The 25,880-nt window shown below is 41.0% G+C and overlaps 1 protein-coding gene across 5 annotated transcripts in view; it reads left to right on the forward strand.

The window, feature by feature from the left end:
- Positions 1-25,880, forward strand: part of MYRFL (myelin regulatory factor like) — a 134,954-nt gene that overhangs the window by 45,644 nt on the left and 63,430 nt on the right. For all 5 annotated transcript variants that reach the window (XM_045465388.1, XM_045465391.1, XM_045465389.1 and 2 more), the window contains exons 3-8: positions 11,271-11,338; positions 11,435-11,693; positions 12,583-12,674; positions 18,582-18,732; positions 21,977-22,172; positions 24,935-25,011. In XM_045465388.1, the coding sequence (XP_045321344.1) occupies positions 11,271-11,338; positions 11,435-11,693; positions 12,583-12,674; positions 18,582-18,732; positions 21,977-22,172; positions 24,935-25,011 (843 nt within the window). The remainder of the gene's footprint in view (positions 1-11,270; positions 11,339-11,434; positions 11,694-12,582; positions 12,675-18,581; positions 18,733-21,976; positions 22,173-24,934; positions 25,012-25,880) is intronic.

Genomic DNA, 25,880 nt, shown 5'->3' on the forward strand with positions numbered 1-25,880 from the left:
TTATTGTTTTTCTCAAACCTAGTCTTGTTTTCATGATTTTCTTGACTTTGAATATAACTATCATTAATTCTTCCCACAAATTCTCTGAAGAGAATTGCCAAATTCCTCTCAGTATTAAAACACATCAATTCCTTTTCTCCCTAAAGAAATTTCTCGGATGATCTTTGTCATTACTGACTTTTTTGTTCTATCAATTTGTACTACCTATTTCTATCAATTGATAAGAGAGGGATGTTAAAATCTCTGTGATTGTACAATTATTTATTTCTCCTTTTATTTCTGCAAATTCTGCGTCATGTATTTTGAAGCTATTAAAGAAACAATCATGATTGCTATGGCTTCTTTTTAAAAAAAATGTTAATGTTTATTTATTTTTGAGAGAGGCAGAGACAAAGCATGAGTGGGAGAGGGGCAGAGAGACAGGGAGACACAGGCTCCTGTGTCCAAAACATGCTCCAGGCTCTGAGCTTGTCAGCACAGAGCCCGACGCGGGGCTCGAACTCATGAACTGTGAGATCATGACCTGAACCAAAGTCAGACCCACTTAACTGACTGAGCCACCCAGGTGTCCCTGCTATGCCTTCTTAATGAAAGAATTATTATTGTGGAATGAGCCTCTTTATTTTTAGTAGTAATCTTTATTATGAAGTCTATTTACCTATTATCCATGAAGTCACTTCTGCCTTCTCATACACTTTTTTCTCCATTAATTTTCAACTTACCTGAGTGTTTATATTTAAAGTGTTTCTTGCAGGCAACATAAAGTTGGGTCTTGCTTTTTAAAAACCCATTCTTTTTTTTATAAAAATTTTTTTTTTCCAACGTTTATTTATTTTTGGGACAGAGAGAGACAGAGCATGAACGGGGGAGGGGCAGAGAGAGAGGGAGACACAGAATCGGAAACAGGCTCCAGGCTCTGAGCCATCAGCCCAGAGCCCGACGCGGGGCTCGAACTCACGGACCGCGAGATCGTGACCTGGCTGAAGTCGGACGCTTAACCGACTGCGCCACCCAGGCGCCCCTTAAAAACCCATTCTTACAATCTCTACCTTTTATTGGAGTCGTTAATCCATTAACATTCAATGCAATTATTGATGATGTATTTAATTTTGCAATTTTATTATTTGTCTTCTTTTTATCCATTTCTTATTTCTTTGTAACTACTTTCCTACTGTATTAGAATTCCATTTTATCTTCTGACCTTACCTATATACTTCTTTGAATCATTTAACTTTTCACTGTCTACTTAGAGTTAATGAATTAATATTGTACCACTTTACATAAAATGTAGAAACCTTCAACTGTATAATTCTATTTTACCCCCGACTCCCTTCCTCTATGCTATAGTTATCATAAGTGTTACACTTTCATACATTATGAATGCTACAAGATAATGACATAATTTTTGCTTTAAATAGTCCTATGTATTTTAAAGAAACTGAGAAAAAATGATTTTTTATTTAGATATATATATATTTTATTCTCTACATTCCTTCCTAAAGTTTCAAGTTTCCATCTGATATCATTTTCCTTTAGCCTTAAATAATGTCTTTAACATTTTTTTTTTTTTAATATATGAAATTTATTGTCAAATTGGTTTCCATACAACACCCAGTGCTCATCCCAAAAGGTGCCCTCCTCAATACCCATCACCCACCCTCCCCTCCCTCCCACCCCCATCAACCCTCAGTTTGTTCTCAGTTTTTAACAGTCTCTTATGCTTTGGCTCTCTCCCACTCTAACCTTTTTTTTTTTTTTCTTTTTTTTTTTCTTTTTTCCTCCCCCTCCCCCATGGGTTCCTGTTAAGTTTCTCAGGATCCACATAAGAGTGAAACCATATGGTATCTGTCTTTCTCTGTATGGCTTATTTCACTTAGCATCACACTCTCCAGTTCCATCCACGTTGCTACAAAAGGCCATATTTCATTTTTTCTCATTGCCACGTAGTATTCCATTGTGTATATAAACCACAATTTCTTTATCCATTCATCAGTTGATGGACGTTTAGGCTCTTTCCATAATTTGGCTATTGTTGAGAGTGCTGCTATAAACATTGGGGTACAAGTGCCCCTATCCATCAGTACTCCTGTATCCCTTGGATAAATTCCTAGCAGTGCTATTGCTGGGTCATAGGGTAGGTCTATTTTTAATTTTCTGAGGAACCTCCACACTGCTTTCCAGAGTGGCTGCACCAATTTGCATTCCCACCAACAGTGCAAGAGGGTTCCCGTTTCTCCACATCCTCTCCAGCATCTATAGTCTCCTGATTTGTTCATTTTGGCCACTCTGACTGGCGTGAGGTGATATTTGAGTGTGGTTTTGATTTGTATTTCCCTGATGAGGAGCGACGTTGAGCATCTTTTCATGTGCCTGTTGGCCATCCGGATGTCTTCTTTAGAGAAGTGTCTATTCATGTTTTCTGCCCATTTCTTCACTGGGTTATTTGTTTTTCGGGTGTGGAGTTTGGTGAGCTCTTTATAGATTTTGGATACTAGCCCTTTGTTCGATATGTCATTTGCAAATATCTTTTCCCATTCCGTTGGTTGCCTTTTAGTTTTGTTGGTTGTTTCCTTTGCTGTGCAGAAGCTTTTTATCTTCATAAGGTCCCAGTAATTCACTTTTGCTTTTAATTCCCTTGCCTTTGGGGATGGGTCGAGTAAGAGATTGCTACGGCTGAGGTCAGAGAGGTCTTTTCCTGCTTTCTCCTCTAAGGTTTTGATGGTTTCCTGTCTCACATTCAGGTCCTTTATCCATTTTGAGTTTATTTTTGTGAATGGTGTGAGAAAGTGGTCTAGTTTCAACCTTCTGCATGTTGCTGTCCAGTTCTCCCAGCACCATTTGTTAAAGAGACTGTCTTTTTTCCATTGGATGTTCTTTCCTGCTTTGTCAAAGATGAGTTGGCCATACGTTTGTGGGTCTAGTTCTGGGGTTTCTATTCTATTCCATTGGTCTATGTGTCTGTTTTTGTGCCAATACCATGCTGTCTTGATGATGACAGCTTTGTAGTAGAGGCTAAAGTCTGGGATTGTGATGCCTCCTGCTTTGGTCTTCTTCTTCAAAATTACTTTGGCTATTCGGGGCCTTTTGTGGCTCCATATGAATTTTAGGATTGCTTGTTCTAGTTTCGAGAAGAATGCTGGTGCAATTTTGATTGGGATTGCATTGAATGTGTAGATAGCTTTGGGTAGTATTGACATTTTGACAATATTTGTTCTTCCAATCCATGAGCAGGGAATGTCTTTCCATTTCTTTAAATCTTCTTCAATTACCTTCATAAGCTTTCTATAGTTTTCAGCATACAGATCTTTTACATCTTTGGTTAGATTTATTCCTAGGTATTTTATGCTTCTTGGTGCAATTGTGAATGGGATCTGTTTCTTTATTTGTCTTTCTGTTGCTTCATTGTTAGTGTATAAGAATGCAACTGATTTCTGTACATTGATTTTGTATCCTGCAACTTTGCTGAATTCATGTATCAGTTCTAGCAGACTTTTGGTGGAGTCTATCGGATTTTCCATGTATAATATCATGTCATCTGCAAAAAGCGAAAGCTTGACTTCATCTTTGCCAATTTTGATGCCTTTGATTTCCTTTTGTTGTCTGATTGCTGATGCTAGAACTTCCAGCACTATGTTAAACAACAGCGGTGAGAGTGGGCATCCCTGTCGTGTTCCTGATCTCAGGGAAAAAGCTCTCAGTTTTTCCCCGTTGAGGATGATGTTAGCTGTGGGCTTTTCATAAATGGCTTTTTATGATCTTTAAGTATGTTCCTTCTATCCCGACTTTCTCAAGGGTTTTTATTAAGAAAGGGTGCTGGATTTTGTCAAAGGCCTTTTCTGCATCGATTGACAGGATCATATGGTTCTTCTCTTTTTTTTTGTTAATGTGATGTATCATGTTGATTGATTTGCGAATGTTGAACCAGCCCTGCATCCCAGGAATGAATCCCACTTGATCATGGTGGATAATTCTTTTTATATGCCGTTGAATTCGATTTGCTAGTATCTTATTGAGAATTTTTGCATCCATATTCATCAGGGATATTGGCCTGTAGTTCTCTTTTTTTACTGGGTCTCTGTCTGGTTTAGGAATCAAAGTAATACTGGCTTCATAGAATAAGTCTGGAAGTTTTCCTTCCCTTTCTATTTCTTGGAATAGCTTGAGAAGGATAGGTATTATCTCTGCTTTAAACGTCTGGTAGAACTCCCCTGGGAAGCCATCTGGTCCTGGACTCTTATTTGTTGGGAGATTTTTGATAACTGATTCAATTTCTTCACTAGTTATGGGTCTGTTCAAGCTTTCTATTTCCTCCTGATTGAGTTTTGGAAGAGTGTGGGTGTTTAGGAATTTGTCCATTTCTTCCAGGTTGTCCAATTTGTTGGCATATAATTTTTCATAGTATTCCCTGATAATTGTTTGTATCTCTGAGGGATTGGTTGTAATAATTCCATTTTCATTCATGATTTTATCTATTTGGGTCATCTCCCTTTTCTTTTTGAGAAGCCTGGCTAGAGGTTTGTCAATTTTGTTTATTTTTTCAAAAAACCAACTCTTGGTTTCGTTGATCTGCTCTACGGTTTTTTTAGATTCTATATTTATTTCTGCTCTGATCTTTATTATTTCTCTTCTTCTGCTGGGTTTAGGCTGCCTTTGCTGTTCTGCTTCCATTTCCTTTAGGTGTGCTGTTAGATTTTGTATTTGGGATTTTTCTTGTTTCTTGAGATAGGCCTGGATTGCAATGTATTTTCCTCTCAAGACTGCCTTCTCTGCGTCCCAAAGCATTTGGATTGTTGTATTTCCATTTTCGTTTGTTTCCATATATTTTTTAATTTCTTCTCTAATTGCCTGGTTGACCCACTCATTCGTTAGTAGGGTGTTCTTTAACCTCCACGCTTTTGGAGGTTTTCCAGACTTTTTCCTGTGGTTGATTTCAAGCTTCATAGCATTGTGGTCTGAAAGTATGCATGGTATAATTTCAATTCTTGTAAACTTATGAAGGGCTGTTTTGTGACCCAGTATATGATCTATCTTGGAGAATGTTCCATGTGCACTCGAGAAGAAAGTATATTCTGTTGCTTTGGGATGCAGAGTTCTAAATATATCTGTCAAGTCCATCTGATCCAATGTCTCATTCAGGGCCCTTGTTTCTTTATTGACCGTGTGTCTAGATGATCTATCCATTTCTGTAAGTGGGGTGTTAAAGTCCCCTGCAATTACCACATTCTTCTCAATAAGGTTGCTTATGTTTATGAGTAATTGTTTTACATATTTGGGGGCTCCGGTATTCGGCGCATAGACATTTATAATTGTTAGCTCTTCCTGATGGATAGACCCTGTAACTATTATATAATGTCCTTCTTCATCTCTTGTTACAGCCTTTAATTTAAAGTCTAGTTTGTCTGATATAAGTATGGCTACTCCAGCTTTCTTTTGGCTTCCAGTAGCATGATAAATAGTTCTCCATCCCCTCACTCTCAATCTAAAGGTGTCCTCAGGTCTAAAATGAGTCTCTTGTAGACAGCAAATAGATGGGTCTTGTTTTTTTATCCATTCTGATACCCTATGTCTTTTGGTTGGCGCATTTAATCCATTTACATTCAGTGTTAGTATAGAAAGATACGGGTTTAGAGTCATTGTGATGTCTGTATGTTTTATGCTTGTAGTGATGTCTCTGGTACTTTGTCTCACAGGGTCCCCCTTAGGATCTCTTGTAGGGCTGGTTTAGTGGTGACAAATTCCTTCAGTTTTTGTTTGTTTGGGAAGACCTTTATCTCTCCTTCTATTCTAAATGACAGACTTGCTGGATAAAGGATTCTCGGCTGCATATTTTTTCTGTCTAGCACACTGAAAATCTCGTGCCAATCCTTTCTGGCCTGCCAAGTTTCAAAAGAGAGATCAGTCACGAGTCTTATAGGTCTCCCTTTATATGTGAGGGCACGTTTACCCCTTGCTGCTTTCAGAATTTTCTCTTTATCCTTGTATTTTGCCAGTTTCACTATGATATGTCGTGCAGAAGATCGATTCAAGTTACGTCTGAAGGGAGCTCTCTGTGCCTCTTGGATTTCAGTGCCTTTTTCCTTCCCCAATTCAGGGAAGTTCTCAGCTATTATTTCTTCAAGTACCCCTTCAGCACCTTTCCCTCTCTCTTCCTCCTCTGGGATACCAATTATGCGTATATTATTTCTTTTTAGTGTATCACTTAGTTCTCTAATTTTCCCCTCATACTCCTGGATTTTTTTATCTCTCTTTTTCTCAGCTTCCTCTTTTTCCATCACTTTATCTTCTAGTTCACCTATTCTCTCCTCTGCCTCTTCAATCCGAGCCGTAGTGGTTTCCATTTTGTTTTGCATTTCGTTTAAAGCACTTTTCAGCTCCTCGTGACTGTTCCTTAGTCCCTTGATCTCTGTAGCAAGAGATTCTCTGCTGTCCTCTATACTCTTTTCAAGCCCAGTGATTAATTTTATGACTATTATTCTAAATTCACTTTCTGTTATATTATTTAAATCCTTTTTGATCAGCTCATTGGCTGTTGTTATTTCCTGGAGATTCTTCTGAGGGGAATTCTTCTGCTTGGTCATTTTGGATAGTCCCTGGCGTGGTGAGGACCTGCAGGGCACTTCCCCTGTGCTGTGGTGTATAATTGGAGTTGGTGGGCGGGGCCGCAGTCAGTCCTGATGTCTGCCCCCAGCCCACCGCTGGGGCCACAGTCAGACTGGTGTGTGCCTTCTCTTCCCCTCTCCTAGGGGCGGGATTCACTGTGGGGTGGCGTGGCCCGTCTGGGCTACTTGCACACTGCCAGGCTTGTGATGCTGGGGATCTGGCGTATTAGCTGGGGTGGGTAGGCAAGGTGCACGGGGGCAGGAGGGGCAGGCTTAGCTCGCTTCTCCTTAGGTGATCCACGTCAGGAGGGGCCCTGTGGCAGCGGGAGGGAGTCAGATCCGCTGCCGGAGGTTTGGCTCCTCCGCAGAAGCACAGAGTTGGGTGTTTGCGCGGAGCGAGGAAGTTCCCTGGCAGGAACTGGTTCTCTTTGGGATTTTGGCTGGGGGATGGGCGGGGGAGATGGCGCTGGCGAGCGCCTTTGTTCCTCACCAAACTGAGCTCTGTCGTCCGGGGGCTCAGCAGCTCTCCCTCCCTTTGTCCTCCAGCCTTCCTGCTTTCCGAGCAGAGCTGTTAACTTATCACCTCCCAGACGCTAAGTCGCGCTTGCTGTCGGAACACAGTCCATCAGGCCCCTCCGCTTTTTCAAGCCAGACTCTGGAGCTCTGCTTGGCCGGCGAGCCGCCCCTCCGCCCCGGCTCCCTCCCGCCAGTCCGTGGAGCATGCACCGCCTCGCCGCCCTTCCTACCCTCTTCCGTGGGCCTCTCGTCTGCACTTGGCTCCGGTGACTCCGTTCTGCTAATCCTCTGGCGGTTTTCTGGGTTATTTAGGCAGGTGTAGGTGGAATCTAAGTGATCAGCAGGACGCGCGGTGAGCCCAGCGTCCTCCTACGCGGCCATCTTCCTCCCTCTCCCTAACATTTCTTATTGTGCATGCCTATTCATGGTTTTACTTAAAATTTTTTTTTAATCTGAAAATGTCTTTATTTTGCTTTTATTCTTGAAGGATATTTTCATCGTATTTGAAATTCTAGATTGTCAGTTTTGATTTTCTCCAGCACTTTAAAGATACTGTTGTACTGTCTTCTTGCCTCTGGAGATTTTGATGAGAAGTCATTGGTCATTTGAATCACTGTTACTCTACACGTAATATGTTTTTTTCTGGTTACTTTTGAAAGTTTCTCTTTATTTTTGCTTTACACTGATTTGACTCTGATGACCTATGTGTGGTTTTCTCTATATCTTGCTTAGGATTTGTCGATCTTCTTGAACCTATAAATTTATGTCCTTTGCAAAATTTGGGAAGGTTTTGGTCACTATATCTTTAATTATTTTTCTGTTATGTCCTCTCCATGGTTCATGAATCTTTTTCTCTCCCTCTTTTTAAATTCATTTCTCCCTCTCTGTTCTTTAGGTTGGATCATCCCTGCTGATTTTCTTCAAGTTATTCTGTTACACCACCTAGGGATTTTTTCATTTTCTATTTTTATTTTCATTTCTAATTTTTTTCAATTCTAGAATTTCCATTTAGTTCTTTTTTAGTTTCTATTTATTGGCTAAGATTTTGTATTTTTTATTCTTTACAAACACATTATCCTCTCCTCCATTAGGCTTAGTTGTAACAGCTGTTTTTATAATAGCTGCTGCTAAAATCTGGATTTGTGTGCTAATCCAATATCTGAATCATCTCTGGGTTGGTGTCTTATAATTGTTCTTTTCCTCAAGTCTAGGCCATATTTTCCTGGTTTTTTGTTTGTTGAGTAATTCTTAATTGTATTCTGGAAATTGTGAATGTCTGGCTTTTTTTTTTCTTTTTACATTCCTCTAAAAAGTATATATACTTTTGCTTTCCAAGCGGTTACTTTCTTTAAACTCAAATATAAACCCTGTCTCCTGTGCAGCAGCTCAAATATTTGTTCAGTTATTATTATTATTTTTTTTTGTCTTGTTTTGTTTTGTTTTTGGTTGGACTGTGTATAGTCAGCCCATACATTGGTGGCTCAGGAGTCAGCCAGACATTTGGCCAGAGTTTTTATACAGAATCTAGGGTTTCTCCTCTCTGAATCTCTTTTCCCCAAGATTTCCCTTTCACTTTAAGCAGCTGTTTGCCCCCAACTCTGTTCTCTGGTTCTTTAGGTCAGAAAGTTTGTGTGTTTCTATCAGAGTTTTAGCTGTTCTGTGATTCTGCCGTCAACTGGGCCTGAGGCTAAAAGCTGTAAATAAGTGATTTACCTTATGCTATTTCCTTCATCCAAGTTTCAGTGTCCCTCCAGAATCTTCTTGCTTTTGACCACTTTCCAGTGTTTTCAGGCAGATTGTTTTTTGTTTTGTTTTGTTTTGTTTTGTGTTGTTGTTGTTGTTGTTTTAAATTTTTCAGAGTTCACAGTTTTTATTTATGGAAGGGTCAGGTCTGGTAGGAGCTTACCAGTCATATGAGAAGCAGAAGAGCTTTTTGTGGATTTTTTTTTTTTTTTGCATCCCTTCTTTATCTATTTGCTTGTTCTTTGTGTTTAATGTTAAAGGTTTCTGGAAATGTCTAGTCCTTCATCTTTTGTTCCTGTGTAAGACATTCTGTTTGCAAACCATTATTTTCAAAGGATGTGTTTCATCATAGATGATCAAGTGGGGATTGGCTATGTTGGGGGGTAACTTCAAAATATTCTTTTTTCCCTTGAGGTCATTCAACTTTTCTGGGGAACAGTCTTTCAATTTCCTACGGTAGGAAATCTGCTCGGATGCCTACAAAGTCAAGTTGAAGAAGGCTCTCAGGGTTCGGTATTTAGACTTTTAATGAATCCTTCCATTTTTAGCTCAGTAGTTTTGCAATCTCCCTGGATCTGTTTCTTCAGAGAGCAAAACTTTCCAACTTGCGTTGCAGTGATGGAGGTAGCTGTCCGGCTGTACAGGTTGGGAAAGCTACTCTTAGGATCCAACCATTCTTTAATCAAGGTTTCAATCAATTCTTTTGTTTTCAGCTCCACCTTCAGCCTGAACTCAGAGGTTCCTGGTGACTCCAATGTCTTGGGCTTTTCTGAAGTTGTATTAAAATTGGATAACTTCTTGTTGGCTCCTATATCCCTTCTGCCATCCCCAGGCAGTCTTGTTTTTGCCTTTTCCATTCTACTAATTCAAGTTACCATCCATCCTACTTCAGTGTGCCACAATGTTATTAAAATATAGTCTTGTTGTACACTCTCTCTGCACATGTACTCTCTGTCCTTTTGTGTTTATGCCTCTTTATTCCTTTACTTTCATTTTTGGTGGCATTTTTGGAGGAAGGTGGCGTTTTTGGAGGAAGGTTTTCTGTTACTCATAAAGAGTGAATAAATTATAAAAGACTAATTTGAGGAGAAAGCCTAACTTTTCTTTTTTTTTTAATGTTTATTTATTTTTTTTTTTAAATTTTTTTTTTTTTTCAACATTTATTTATTTTTGGGACAGAGAGAGACAGAGCATGAATGGGGGAGGGGCAGAGAGAGAGGGAGACACAGAATCGGAAACAGGCTCCAGGCTCTGAGCCATCAGCCCAGAGCCCGACGCGGGGCTCGAACTCACGGACTGCGAGATCGTGACCTGGCTGAAGTCGGAAGCTTAACCGACTGCGCCACCCAGGCGCCCCTAATGTTTATTTATTTTGAGAGAGAGAGAGAGAGAGAGAGAGAGAGCGTGCAATCAGGGGCGGGGGCAGAGAGAGAATCCCAAGCAGGCTCTGTGCTGTCAGTGTAGAGCCCAATGTGGGGCTCAGTCTTAGAAACCGTGAGATCATGACTTGAGCTGAAATTAAGAGTCAGACGCTTAACCAACTGAGCCACTCAGGTGCCCCGAAAACCTAACTTTTCTAACAAATAATAAAAACAGACTTTTCATCGTACGAGGTTGAAATCTTAATCAACCAAGAAAAACACGACAGCTTACTCTTCCAGCAGGAGAATCAAGTAGAGGGTGGTAGTGCTTATGAATGACTTAGAATCATGGAGTTTCTGAGCCATAAGGGACTTGTAGGTTTTTTGGAACAGAAGATTTCACACTTTTTTAGTGGTGGTACTCATTTTTTTCTTAAATGAAATTTTACTTGCACCTCAATATATAAAACAAAAAGTTATGATTTTTTTCCCCCAGGCATTTAAATTTTTTCTTTTGTAAAGTCACTGAGCTCATTCCAATCTCTTTGGGATTTCCCAGAGCACAGATGGAAAACCATTGCTTTAGTGGTGACATTTCCCAGCGCTTTAGCCTAAACAGTGTGCTCAACCTTCTCTCTGGTATAAGAGCTTCAAGAACGTTAAGAAGCCAACAATACGGTTAATTAAACTGTATTGAGCATGCACTACATTTGGGGGTAATTATGTTATGGGTTTTACACATAGTATCTCATTTAATTCTCAACAGTGTTATGAGGAAGGCATGATGATTGTTTCCACATGGTAGGTGAGGAAACGGGGACTAACGTCTTGTTCACGAACACACAGCTAGGAAGTGGAAGAGCTGGGACCCAAACCCAGGTCTGTCTGACTCAAAGCCCATTTACTCAACACATGACACCAGGCGTGGCCTGGTGGGCTTTGGTCCCCATGGTGCACTGTGTGTTGTACCCAGCGGTGCCTCCCATTTGTGGCCAGGGTATAATGACCGCACAGGTTACAACAAAAAGCAATTCATGTCTCTAATCCTCAGGCAAGGGCAGCTTCCGGATACTCCACCTTATTCTGCGTCAGACTCCTGTTCTCCTCCGCAGATCAAAGGTGAGTGTCATCTGCCTCGCGCACGCCTTGCAGCGTCCCTCTTCTTGGACTCTGGGTGGTCAGAAAGAGAGCTCTTCTCACCTGTGTGTTCCCCAGGTGCATGCTGCCCAGCGGTGAGACCTGCAGCCGGGAGGACTCCAGCTACTTTTCTCCACTCCGCGGCTGCACCTGACTCGCTGCCTGCGCAGCTGCCGCAGAGCTCGCGTGAAATGAGCAACTCTGCCCGCACCCACAGCGGCGTCCACAACTGCTATTCAGGCTCCGGTCATCTTACGACCCCCCCGGACCATTGCGTGTCCTGCCGTCCGGGGATAAGCCGTTCTCACCATCAGCAGCCTCTGTGCCACAGCCCTGGGTAAAGGGCAAGATATTTAGTTATGAAAGACCTCAGAGCAGCCAGCACCCCCCGCAGTGCCGGTAAAGAATGAACAGTGGCGTTCTCTCTCCAGGAGATGGCGGTGTTGAGACATATATCAGACACGGCAAGGCCCCAGCGCTCTCGGCTTTAGGCCGTCTTTTAACTAACAACCCGCTAAACCCAAAGTCCTCCTTCGATGGAAAGTGAAAATGTCAGAAATAGAGAGAGACATTCTGAGTGATGGAGAAAGCACTATTTACATTTGCAGTCTCAGCTAGAATACGCAAGAAATTTGTGAATTACTTAACACATAGAGTCCTCAGATAAATATTAAGCATGAACTAATATGCGTTTTAATTTTCTCTCTTTTCCTTCTTCTGCTTTTTTTCTTTTATTCTTTCTTCTGAATCTACAGAATGGCAAGGAGAGTAGAAGTCATCAAAAATTGTGGTGAAATTCCATGTGAAAAAAAAATGTCAGGTGTAAAATGGATACATATTTTATATACTTATATTTATAAGTATACTATAACACTATCTTGTCTATACTGTATTTATATATAAGTTCATATACTATATTTTAACTTCTCTGTCTCAATATCTTCTCTGCCTTTGGAAACATTGACAGTTTATTTTTCAGGTAGGTGAGTCTCCGATCCATTGGATATTGGGAAATTAAGTTTCAGACTCGCAGGTTTCTGGAACAGAAGCTTGTTCTTTCCACTCATGCACAACCTAGTGTTGCACACCAGTAGGGCTCAAGGAATCTTAGCTAACTGGAATTAGTCTTAAGAAGTCTGAGAGAAGACACCTGGGAAATTGAATCTGCTTTAACGTGACATGGAGAGCACAAACTCCTAACCTGCATTTTGGGTTCTTGATTTTAGAGCCTCGTTGCCACCAACCAAGAAGAGGAAGTGCACACAGGCGCTGGAGGACTCCGGGGACCATCACGTGTGGGCCCACTGCCCCAGACCAAGTGAGCCAACCCGGGGCCCATCTCTGCTTTCGCCATTAAGACGGGGATTTTGACCAGTCTTGCCGTAGCCCTACCGGATGATTTTCTCTCTCATAGAAGGGCAAGGATAGGAGTTTCTTTCTTTCCTTTTGACATAGTTTCGTGCAGTCTTCGGTGGGGTCATGTAGGTCCTTCTCTCCTAGGAAGAGGTGCCATTGTTTCTCTCTTTGGTGGAGATGAAATGCCGGTCCTTTCAATTTTAGGGGCAAGGTTCTGATTCAGTAGGCTTGAGGTGGGGTCTGAGATTCTGCCGTCCAAACAGGCTTTCAGTGTTGCCTGCTCGTGGAGGGTACTCTGAGAAGCAGACTTGGGAAGATTTCTCCAGTGGGGCAGGAAGGTAGAGAGCTGAGCTCCTCTAGCATCTGCTTCAGGTTAGCGGCTCCCAAGTAGGTCTTTGAAATTTTGTAAGATCATTTGCGAAGTCTTTCAGCAGACTCATATGATGCCCAAGTGGCGAGACTACCTTATTTTTTGCCTTCTACAATATGTGACACATCGTGTTTCAAGCTTAGAGACCTTTTCAAGTTATGAACAAATTGGGGATTTGGAGTCTGAAGGCTTGAGCTTTCAGAAGAAATGCTATGGCACTTATCGGGTGAAAGGAAAATGCTCCATGCCAATTCTGTTAGCCCCTGTAAATAATCAGATGTAGGCAATGTGAATAGAACCCCGGATTCAGGGTACATCTCTTTTATTCCCACATGCAACAGCTTGACGGGAAGGTCAAGATTTCTGTCTTCCAGCTCTCCCTCCCACTATTGTCCCCCAATTCCAGAGGTTTATACTGCCCTGAAAGGTGATGTGGTGGCTTCCTCACCTGCTTGAGTTGCTGCCTTTGTCTTTCACAGCCTTATGACAAGTGCTGGTCCTCTGTGCCCATGGAGCCTGCTGGTGCTTTCAGGGATGGCTGGCCTCCGCTCCAGCATGGGCTGGAGGGTCCTTCAGCCAAGGCCCACACGGGGCCATTCCCTGGGAGTGCTGTGGCAGAACTGTGCTGGGTATTGGGCCCTTGCATGAACCAAACCTGTCACTGCCTTTTCTTTCACATGGATCCACCCTGGCCAGCAGGGTGCTTGGTTTTTCTTATTCAACGCTTGAGGCACAAAAGGCTAAAGTCTCCTTTCTGGATAATATAGAGTTCACCATCCACCTTCCTGTGCAAAGCTTACTCTAATTTCTTCAAGAGTCCTTGCATGTAGCCTGCAGCCCCTTTGTGATCCTCAAACATAAAAGGCTGAGTGAATTTCTAGCCAGACGAGGGAACCATCTGTTCACTTCCACAGATGCACCAGCTCACTGAGAGGACTGGGCAAGCCACCCAAACCTCCCCAGCGTTTCCTCATCAAACCAGATTGCTGCTCAAATCATCCTGGCTGTCTCAGAGTTAAGCCCCATCCTGTGATGATTTTCTGCTGCTGTCTCTGGAGAGGCCATTGATTTTTCACCATCTCCAGAGAAAATCATAGAAGAGTAACTGAAATGTCTCAACAGATAGGAAATCTTGAATCCCGTGTTTAAGTCCTATTCCAACAAAGGTCACTGAAAAGCTGACTAAAGATAATTGGCCCCAGACAACTGGGCCAGAATGTAAATGAACAGGTGCCCAGGGCTGGAAAAAAAAAAAAAAAGACAAAAATCCAAATGCCATGTTTTCCTTACAGCTTATATTTTTAGCAGAAGTTTTCTAGTAGAGAACTCATAGTTGATGTGGCAGAGGCCGAGGGTGCTTACAAAGTTCCTGGGGAAATGGTACAAGGGCAGAGGAAGAAGGAGCTTATGCGAGTCTTATTAGGCAGGAATTTTGATGGGAAGAGATGTTCTAAGTCAATCAGTAAGGCTTTTCTAGTGACCGTCTCCTGAGCGGTTTATTTTGCCCAGGGGGTTCCAAGATCCCCATTTATAGGGCTCACGGTGTAGACTCACTGGTTTGCTGTGGGCAGATGTGAAATGTTGCTTAGAGAGAAAGTAGCTGGGGGATAGGCTCTTGCTAACTGGTTCCAGCCTCACATGGCCTAGATCCCAAATATGAGGGGGTTCTGCTTCCATCTGATCTGAACCCCAACTATGAGAGGATTCATTGACTCACATAGTTTGGACCTCAAATACAAAAGGACTTTTCAGCCCCAGAGTTATGGCCTTTGGCTCCCAGTGAGAGGTGCACTGGCTGAATTCACATTGTAGAGTCAGAAAAAGTATCTGTCTCGTCTCCTCAGCAGTTGGGGACTTTCTGAGCCTGACTTTTCTTGATTAGCAAATGAGAATCATAATTTCTACTTCACCCATTTCTAAGATTTTTTTTTTAAGTAATGTAGAAAAGAATATTTTGAAAGGCATTAAAATGCAAATATGAGTTTTTCCAAAAGGGTTGGGACTTGGGCAGTTTGCTGCCTTCACACTTCTATTTCTCTTCTGCTACATTTTCTCGAGAAATCCTCGCTGTAGCATGAAAAGAAGAGGGTGGTTTGAATCCTGTCTCTTCCACTTACCAGCTGTGACTCTGGGCAAGTTATTTCAGGTCTTTGAACCCCAGTTTCTGCATTTGTTAAATGAGATTAGGAATCCTTACTTCAGTTTGGCCGCACCTCCTAAAGCATATCCTGTGACCCAGTAATTCCACTGCCACTTTTCATGATTCTGAGAAATCTTTTCAAAATGGTTGGTCACAAAAACTGGAAAAAAAAAAAAAAAAAAAAAAAAAGAATGTTTTGGTTAGGTGACGTGTTAATAGGGACACCCCAAGACTGTGTTAGACTGTGTGCCAGGACTGTATCTAACAGGAATGTGTACATATGCCCACGAAAAGACATTCACAAAAAAATACCCACAGCGGCATTACTTATAAGAACCACAAACTGAAAATAACCCAAATGGCTGTCAAAGGCAGGATAAATTGTGGTATAGTCATACAGGGGAGCACTTACTCTTACAGGCATGGGAATAAACAAAACGCCTGCCATTTGCAACAATATGTGTATGAGTGAATCTCATAAACATGATATTGGGCAAAAGAAGCCAACACGCAGGAATACGTACCATATTATTCCATTTCTATGAACTCCTCTATGGTATGAGGTATCGGACTAGTGATTTGTCTTGGGTAGGGGAAAGTAGTAACTGCAAGGGGGCATGAAGGTGTCTTCTAGAGTCCTATTTCCGGGCCTACTGATAGTTACCCGGTATAATTCACTTTATTCGAAAGTATCAAATTGTGTACTAATGGTCTGTGTATTCTTCTTTATGTATATTAGACTTCAATGAAGAAAGGTTATTGAAGAAAAGGCATTCTTACTTTGAAGACTGGGTGAGAAACTATGTCAAGTGTCTTGGTACAGACAGGACACAGGAGTAGTAGACATTATTATTAGTGTGAATAGTGGTAAGTCCCAGTATTGGGCTCAGGCTTGTGCCTGGCATTTCAGTGTGGGCCTGGGGTCCCTGGATGTCACCAGCGGATGGCCAGCTCCCAGGGAAGCCATGACTGTGTTGGTGTTGTTAGAGTGACTGCCCCTTAGCTTTGCTGCTATAATGGGAAAAGGCAGGAACTGCTGTTATCCTTGACCTGGCCACCATGCCTGAGTGGGAAAGGGCCCACGTTAGCTGATATTCACTCAGGCACTCGGTGTTAGTTATTTCACGTCGGATAGAATTACCACAGAGGCCAAGAATGAAGTATTCCTCAAGGCTTCTTGGGAATAACTGAGTCATCTGAGCCAAAACAAGTGCAGGTGGCGACGACAGTGCCACTAACATTCACCAAAAGCGCCATAGTTTACATCCTTGCTAGTGACAGGCCCTGTGCTCAGCACCTACAGTCATAACTCATTGCATTATGAGTGAATCTCATAACACAGTGAGCCCGGGAGGTTTCATACTGTTGCCTCCATTCTGTAGATGAAGAAACTGAAGCCCAGAGAGCTGAACCCATTTTCCTAGATTGTACAGCTATGAAATGTACAGTTGTGCCTCAAGCCCAGGCCCATCTGATTTCAGACTCCAAGCTCCTGAACTTCCTTTACCCTCTGTCCCTTGTAGGAGAGAGGAAGGAAAGAAGGAAGAACTGGTTTCTCCTCTTCTCTGAATTTGGTATAAGCAGAAGAACCGTGGAAGGTTTTTGTTTGTCCGTTTGTTTTAAAAAGATTTTAGGTCTGGTAACTTTTGGAGGAGTGATGGCATGAGGAGGTCCTTGCATTGCTGACCCCCTGTAGTCTTAGCCCAGGTGGCAGGGGTGGGGGGGGGGAAGGTTTTCATGATTCTGAGAAATCTTTTCAAAATGGTTGGTCACAAAAACTGGAAAAAAAAAAAAAAAAAGAATGTTTTGCCTAGGTGACGTGTTAATAGGGACACCCCAAGAAAACACGTTTTGTATGACATTTGAGATCAAAGACAACCTGACGCAGTGTGTTGTTTATTTATGTGAGCAAGTCTGCCGTGCAAGTATAAAGAAAGAAAGTTAGGTAGGTGAGTGAAAGAAAACCCTGCATTTTCTAAGCTCTGGGCTAAGTGCACGCTCCCCAGGAGCCCATGTTGTGTTTCTCTGTTGTTGCTTACAGCCTGCACCTGATCTTATGAACGCCCACTATTTCCCTTTCACTCCTGATGTCAGGCATGAGTGATAGTAGGGGAGTTAAAAGAAAAACAGAAAACGTACCAATAGAATTTACATAAAAAGTATCCGAGGTTGACCCACACGGTCTGGAAGCATACTCAAATTAAGACAAACAATTTACAAGGATTATGCAAAAATAGTAGCTCGGGTATGTGAAATTGCTGTTATTTTAACATATAAAAGTGGCAATTTCATATCGTCAATACTACATATGGTATTTTGTTACTTTATCTTGGCATTAGCTTCTGAGTGCACTTGTACTATGATATTCTCTCTGCTTGATGTTGCAAGATGGGCAAGACATCTGTTTTAATTTCTATTGTGCAGTTGAGGGAAGTAAGACACGAAGTGAATAAATAGCTCCTCTAAGCTCAGAAAGCTAGTGCCACAAGGGACCCGTAACAGAGTAGAATGTATGGGTTGCAATTAACAAAAACAAAGAAACAAAGGACAAAACCCCCACACCTCAAACTGCCTTAAGGAAAAAACAAACCAAAAAAACAAAACTGGAGGATTTATTGGCTCCTGTAACTCAAGAGTTGAGAATTGGATCCCAGAACTCAAATCACGCCATCAAAACCGGGCTCCCTTCACTGGGTGTTGTATGGAAACCAATTTGACAATAAATTTCATATATTAAAAAAAATAATAAATAAATACATTTAGCAATAAAAAAAAAAAACTGGGCTCCCTTCATTCTCAACTCTGTGTGCTGCTGCTGGGGGCTTCATTCCTAAACATTCCCAAAATGGTGCCGGCAGCTCTTGGGGTTATATCTCAGAGGTTTAAAGCTCATGGAAAAGAGTCGGCATCTTTGAACCCCTGTCCGCTGAAGTGCAGAAGTGCACTGTGCTTGGATAGGATTGGGCCATGAGTCTACCTGACGGAATTATTGATGCAGGTAGTGAATGTTGTGTTTTAACTGATCCGGTCTGGGTCCCCATACCCTCCTCTGACTGGGAGTAGGCTTCCCTGGAACCACGTTGGCTGGAATGTGGCTATGCAGGAAGTAGGGTAGACAGATACTGAGGGCAAAATATCCAGCAAGTACCATTGCATCTTAGGGATCACTGACCCCAAATTGCTCTTTTTGCAGATGAGGAAACAAGGCTAGCCACACGTCTCCTGCCTCCCAACACTTGTTACTTCCCACGTGCTCACTCTATCTCATCCATGGCCAGTTCATTGGCTCCCTGCAGCTGTCTGTGAATCTAGGAAAAACAGCCTTGGAGGAAGGATCTAACATGCTGATTTCTTTGCAGTGACAAATAGGAGTCACAGCAGTGAAGTGCAAGACTACGACGGTGAGGGACAGAACATGATGCCTGTGGACCAGTGTTCTCCTACTCTGAAGTGGCAGCCGTATCAAAGTGTTCCTTGGCACAGTTTGTTAAATGGTCATTACGAAAAACTGTAAGTGGCCCAGGGATGCCTGGTGCTGTGCTCGAGAGTGAGGGAAGGAAGGCAGTGCTAATCTTCAGGACTAAATCCAAGTATTTGGGCTTTGATGCCACTCCTGATTGAATAGGATGGGCCAATGAGAAAGTGTGCTTTACTCCTTATGTTTTGCGTTCCAACTAGGGAATAGTTGAGATGTGGATTTCTGGCCGTTAGGACTCCAAAGTTAAAATTCTAACTCATTATAATTTGCCCACTAAATGATGGAGGGAGAGCGAATCTTCCTGAGATCAATACCCAGTTCACCTAAATGGAAAATGGAGATTTCCCAAATCAGTAACATTTAACCCTGCAGTTAATTTAAAATTCCATAAAATACTGTTTTAGGGGGCCACATTAAATTGCTAGCTGGTGACACCCCTACTTCCCCAATATTTATGCTGTGAATCAGTATTGTCAAGTTCATTGGCAACATCTACTGAAGCAGTCACAGTTGGTGGTGGCTTTGTAGTAAGAGATTGAAAGTAAAACATAGAAAATATCTTTAAACCGGAAAAATTTTCATCCTAATCTTGTGACATTATAGTTTCAAGAAATAAATGTGAACGTAATATTATTACTCTTAAACATCCTCTGAGCCTTCTCTTTATTCCTGAGGATATGTTACCCACTTAAGTCTTCTAGAATTTTTAAGATTAAAAACGCCTTCTTGAAAAACCTAAAACAATGTTAATGGATAAAGAATAGGATTTTCAAGTAATACATATAACATGAAATAAGAAATGTTGGTCTACAAATGAGGGCCTTCGTGGTATTTTCCAAATTCAAATATAGCTTATTTAAGAGCAAAACTTATCACTAGGACTTTCATGTTGGATGAACTAGAAGGAAGAAATCTTTTCCTTCAAGCAAATTCTAAGGACTTAAACAGACTTTGGGAGTTGGTATGTTGAATGGGAGGCAGAAAGAAGCAAATTGCTAATTGTATCATTGAACTGTCACAACTTTTGTCTTTGCCACTGAGTGCAATTAGAAAAAGAAAGAAAGGAAGGGTCCATAGGTCTTGGTTTTGAGGCTTAGTCCGCATTTAGTTATCCTTCGGGGAGTATTTCATAGGCTTTCCTAAATATGAGTACCAAGGTATGAAACCTCAACTTCTTGAGGTAACTTCTCTTTCTTCTCACTTGAGTAGATTTTTTTTTTTTTTTAAGTTTATTTGAATAGCCAATCTAAACTCCACTGATCTGGAAAAAAAGGAGAACATGGATGGTATCAGCTCAAAGGTATAGAGGCAGATGTATTTTGAATGCTTAGACATAATTCACTTTTCTTAAGTGCAAGAAAAGGACAATATTAATCTACATTAGAATTCAGGTCATCTTAATTCCACTACTCATATCATTGAGACAGAATATCACTTGTCTCAGATTATTATGTCTAATTTGATACAAAAATATTGTTTCCTTAAGTTTTCCTGAAAGCACTAAAGTTAGGGGATTGAAAATTTATCAAAAACTTTTTTCTGAGTGATATTTAAAACTTGTGTCAACAGAGCTTTTTAAAAGCCAGTTTAGTTGACTTTATGTATATCTTTTGATACCAAAATCAGAATCACTATTTTTAGGTAAATAAATTTCTATAGCCAGAGATTGGTGTTTAAGATTCACAGGAATCTTCAACATTGTAATTGTTGGTTGGTTCAGTTTCTGCTTCTAGCAATCTTTAAATTTCAGGCTAATGCTCATATCTGAGCTACAAACCTTACCTTCTTCGGAGTTTTTGATAGTGAAACATGGAAGATCACAAAAAGATATTTTACAGAAAGGTATTTCCTATTTTCTCAACCAAGACCGTTCTTATTACCCTCTGCAGTAAAATCTATACGATTCAATTCATCTAGCCTTTAGATGAGCAAATTAGAAGATTAGTTCTAGAAACCTGAGTCAATATGAAGTTCCCAGATGGCGTAAGACATGTGGTCTTTATCAAATCCTTCATTCAGTGACTGTTCCCAAATTTGCTGCTGGCAGCCGCATGACTGTGGAGCCTTTGACATGTCAGCTACTTGGAGGTGATCAATGGCCCAGTGACTTGACCCATTGGGAAGGAGCTTAACTTGCAAAGAACAGGAACACTCTTTTCCCAAGAGACTCATCCATATTTTCTGTCTCTGGAGTTAAAGGAAAATTTAGAAATTCAGTGTTGTTCATTATACTGGCAGCCATCCAAACTGAGATCCCGGGAAGCAGAGAACCACATACACAGCCGCAGAGAGCCGGCAGAGCTCTAAGTCCTGCTTGCCTCTGCTTGTGGTCCTGGAAAGGAGCTTCTTACCTGAGGAAAACCCCACATTTAGGAATCTTGATGAATTAGAAGTCATGTTCCGTATCTACAATATGTATGGGAAAAACTCGCCAAAAAGTTTTCACCTTTTATATTCTCTTCTCTATTCATTAAGGATTTTTTATTTTCCTTAACATTGGAAGTAGTTAATTAAACATGTCATACACATAGCATTGATATTGAACATAATTTTATGGGGCAAATAAAACAAGAGTCTGATTAGCCACCACACCACTTCTGTTCCCGGCGAAAGTAACCAGCATAGTAGGTTTTCAGTGCTATTACCAGAGCAGGAGGGTAAGAAGGAAATGACTAAACTCTGGTGAAAACAGGTTTTCGATCAGTGTTCTGACTGACTCTGGTTAATGTGGTTTAAAGCTATTCCTAGTAATTCTGACCAGTCTGCCTTTTTCTTATGACCACCAACAGGCCGAATCTGAGGGATTCACTCATCTGAGGGAGTATTTGAGTGTGGTGTTGCTGATGACATTTAGAGGCTTCTTTTTTTTTTTTTTTTTTAAAGGTGGAAAAAGATGAATTTTATCCCAGATATTTGACAAGTCTGAGTAATGTGGTGATTTCTCAACTTCTGGACTACGTCTTTCTATTGTGTGGTGGGGTCAAATTAGAATTCTGGAAAGCACAAAGGGAGAAGGCAGGCCAAGGCGACAGTGCTTCCATTTGGCAAGAATTGTGCTTCTTCCTTGTGAGAAGATAAAATGCTGTGAGAAAGCCATCTGTGTTTTGAAATAGCATTTTCACTTCCTCAGCAAAAATTCACCAAATTGATTCAATATAGCAAAAATCACTTTCTACAATATATTTTCTTGAAATGTTTATACAATTGATATTGTTAATGAAAGAAAATGTGTGGATAATGTTTGTTAAACTGGTTTCTTGATTCCTCTTTCCATAGACCCGATGTAGGTTATCGAGTTATCACAGACAAAGGATTTAATTTTTCACCAGCAGATGAAGCTTTTGTTTGCCAAAAGAAAAACCATTTTCAGATAACCATCCATATCCAAGTTTGGGGAAGTCCAAAATTTGTCCAAACCCAAATGGGCCTAAAGCCAATAGAAATGTTTTACTTGAAAGCTTTTGGGGTTAAGGTAAGTTTTTTATTTAGCTTGGTTTAATTAAGCTAACTTTTATTAAGTGTTCCTGTTATCTGTTGCTGCCTAACAAACTGTCCCCCAAACTTAGCAACCTAAAATAATAACAGCCATCTATTTGGGTCATGAATGTGCAGGCCAGTTAGGGGTGGGCTCTAGCAGTTCATGCCTGTTCAGGAGTCCTCAGCTAGGCCTGGATCCAGTGTCAAGATGGCTCATTTATATGTCTGTCAAGTTTGGACTGGCCGTTGGCCAGGAGCTCAAATGAGACTGTGGCTGGGAGGCCTTGGCTTTTCTTCGCACAGACCTCTCTGTGGGATAGGTTGTGCTTCCTCACAGCATGGCGGATGGGTTCTAAGAGTAAACGTTCCAAGACATAGGAGGCAGAAGCTGCTAATTTCTGAAGTCTGAAACTGGCTCAGAACCTGGGACAGCATCACTTCAAACCACATTTTTTTTTTTTTAAATTTTTTTTTTTTCAACGTTTATTTATTTTTGGGACAGAGAGAGACAGAGCATGAATGGGGGAGGGGCAGAGAGAGAGGGAGACACAGAATCGGAAACAGGCTCCAGGCTCTGAGCCATCAGCCCAGAGCCCGACGCGGGGCTCGAACTCATGGACCGCGAGATCGTGACCTGGCTGAAGTCGGACGCTTAACCGACTGCGCCACCCAGGCGCCCCTCAAACCACATTTTGATAGTTTTCAGTATATAAATCTTGCACTCCTTTGACTAAATGTAATTATTTTATTCTTTTTGATGCTGGTGCATTTTCGAATGCAATAGATTCACAGTTTGCACCAAATTCTCAAATAGGTCCCTGACTTAAAAAACCAAGGAACTGTTAATTTGGTCAATGTCCCCTTTTTTCCAGTTTAACAGAGGAGAGACTGAGTAAAGTTACACAATTCATTCAAGATAAGTGGATGAGAGAGTTGACTTTAGAGTGCAGGTAGGATGATTTCTGAGTGGTCAACAACTCTTTCTTAACTTGTGACCTCAGTTCCAGCTTCTCAGGGGGAAAAACATCCATTATCTGCATATTTTGTTCTGATTATTAACCTGAGCTTAGCACTGAGTCTCCCAAAATGAGGCTTGACTGCTGAACACATCAGCTGCTCTTGCTCCAAACTGAGTTGCTTGCTCCAAACCAAACCCAGAGTAAATACAGATAAAAAACAAACAAACAGCAACAAAACGTATTTTTCTGATCATGGAAGTAATGTGAATCCATTGTGAAAATTTTGGAATGCAAAAGAAAACTATAAAGAAAGAAAATTCATTCGTCTTTGGGACCCACCATTTGTTAGTCTAATTTTTCTCTTATTAAAATTAATTTCGGGGTGCCTGGGCGGCTCAGTCAGTTGAGTGTCTGACTCTCTATTTTGACTCAGATCATGATCCGAGAGTCGTGGGATCGAGCCCTGCGTTGGGATTCTAACTGGGCAGACAGCCTGCTTAAGATTCTCCCTCCTCATCCCCCTCCTCCTCCTCCTCCTCCTCCTCCTCCTCTGCCCCTCCCCCTGGCTCTCTCTCTCTCACTAATAAAAAGTTTTTAAAATTCATTTCATATTGTTAATAGCATATTATGAAAATAACATGTGATATTAAAGATTCTATAAGGTATTATTTACAAAGATGATACAGTTTCTATTGTATAAATGTATCATATTCCTGCATTATTATAAGTTTTGCTTGTTTTCAATTTTTTATTGTTAGTTAAACTTCAGTAAACATCCACGTATACCTGTCTTTGCATGAGGATACATTCCAGAAGAATTTATACATCAAAGGACAGATGTTATTAAAACTCTTGATGTAGGGCGCCTGGGTGGCGCAGTCGGTTAAGCGTCTGACTTCAGCCAGGTCACGATCTCGCGGTCCGTGAGTTCGAGCCCCGCGTAGGGCTCTGGGCTGATGGCTCAGAGCCTGGAGCCTGTTTCCGATTCTGTGTCTCCCTCTCTCTCTGCCCCTCCCCCGTTCATGCTCTGTCTCTCTCTGTCCCAAAAAAAATAAATAAACGTTGGAAAAAAAATTAAAAAAAAAAAACAAACTCTTGATGTAGATTGCCCAATTGCTTTTCAGAAAAATTGTTATTATGCTAATACCCACAAGCCATATATGATGGGGCAGATCTCACTACCCCCATGCCACTCTTCATTAAGAGCGAGAAGAGTTTTGTAACAAGTACCGAAAAAATACCATTCTCTGTATTTTATTTATTTTTATTGTTTATTGTTATTTCTTCTTATTCAAATGCAAGCTCTTCAAGGGCTGGGATTTCTCTTAATTTTGTCCACTGCTCATCTTCAATGCCTCGGGCAATGCCTGGTGCATAGCGGGGGCTCCTACATGAATGAATAAATGAATGAACGAATGCAGGTATCTATGGAATGAATGGGTCAATGAACGAATGAATGCTTGCATCCTTTGAGCTGCCTCGCTGCTGTGTTTTGCTCCTGGTGTTTTAATCACCTACTAGCTCAGACTATAATCACCGCTCACCTGAAGTTTTCTGTTGTCTTGTGTTTTCATTGTTTAGTTTTACAGATAATTGTTTCTTTTCTCCCCAATAGCATACTGCTTAAGGTTGGGGCCATTGTCTTATATGTCTCTTCAGTGACTTGTTCCTCCTACCCAGTGCCTATCATGATGCCTTGGAAAAGTTTTAAAGCACTTGAATGTTGTTTACTAATGAACATTTTTATTAATAAGTTTATGTAGTCAGTAACTAATTTCCTTTTTGTTGTTCCAAACAGGTAGAAGCCACCAGTCAAATAATTGCTATTGAACAATCCCAAGCAGATAGAAGCAAAAAGATTTTCAATCCCGTTAAGTAAGATTTCTTTTCTGAATTCCTTTGTGAATGCTATGGTAAAAAGACCCATTGCCCAATATATTTTGTTTATTAAAAATGAATTCCACCGACCATGTGATTTCTCTTACATGTGGAATCTAAAAAACAAAACAAATGAACAAACAAACAAACAGAAAGCAGAAACAGACCTATAAATACAGAGAGCAAACTGATGGTTGCCAGAGGGGAGGGCTTGGGGCATGGTCAAAATGGGTGAAAGGAAGTAGGAGATACAGACTTCCAGTTATAGAATGAGTAAGTCCCAGGAATGAAAGATACAGCACAAGGAATATAGTCAGTGTTATTGTGATAGCATTGTGTGGTAGCTACAGATGTGGTGAGCATAGCCCAAGTAGAGAGATGTCAAATCACTATGTTGTACACCTGAAACAAACGTAACATTATTTATCAACTACATGTGAATTAAAAAAAGTAATAAAAAATAAAATGAATCCCACTGCAGAAACTACATTGGTGATAAGATGTTAATATTATGAACACATGCATATAAACAAAAATAAAATAGGTAAAATGCATTGAAATAATTTCAAACAAACTCTTGTAAAAAGCTTCATTTTTAAGTCATTATTTTCATAACCATTTATTACTGACACCTTTGCTAACTACCTGGGTTCCTTGACATAGGTTATGATGAGACCTTTCTTTTAAGTTCCGCTGTGCTTACAATTCATTTTTTCTTATTTTTCAAAGCTAGGTTGATAGATTGCCTAATGGGTTCCAAAATAGAAAGCGCACAGCCCTGGGATTATCCCAAGCAATATGGCAGTCCAAAGTGAGCATTCAGCCTGTGGAATGACTTGGAGTGTGATTTGCTTTTCGACTATTTG

The sequence above is a fragment of the Leopardus geoffroyi genome, chromosome B4 (genome assembly GCF_018350155.1).
Source record: "Leopardus geoffroyi isolate Oge1 chromosome B4, O.geoffroyi_Oge1_pat1.0, whole genome shotgun sequence".
Lineage (NCBI taxonomy): Eukaryota > Metazoa > Chordata > Mammalia > Carnivora > Felidae > Leopardus > Leopardus geoffroyi.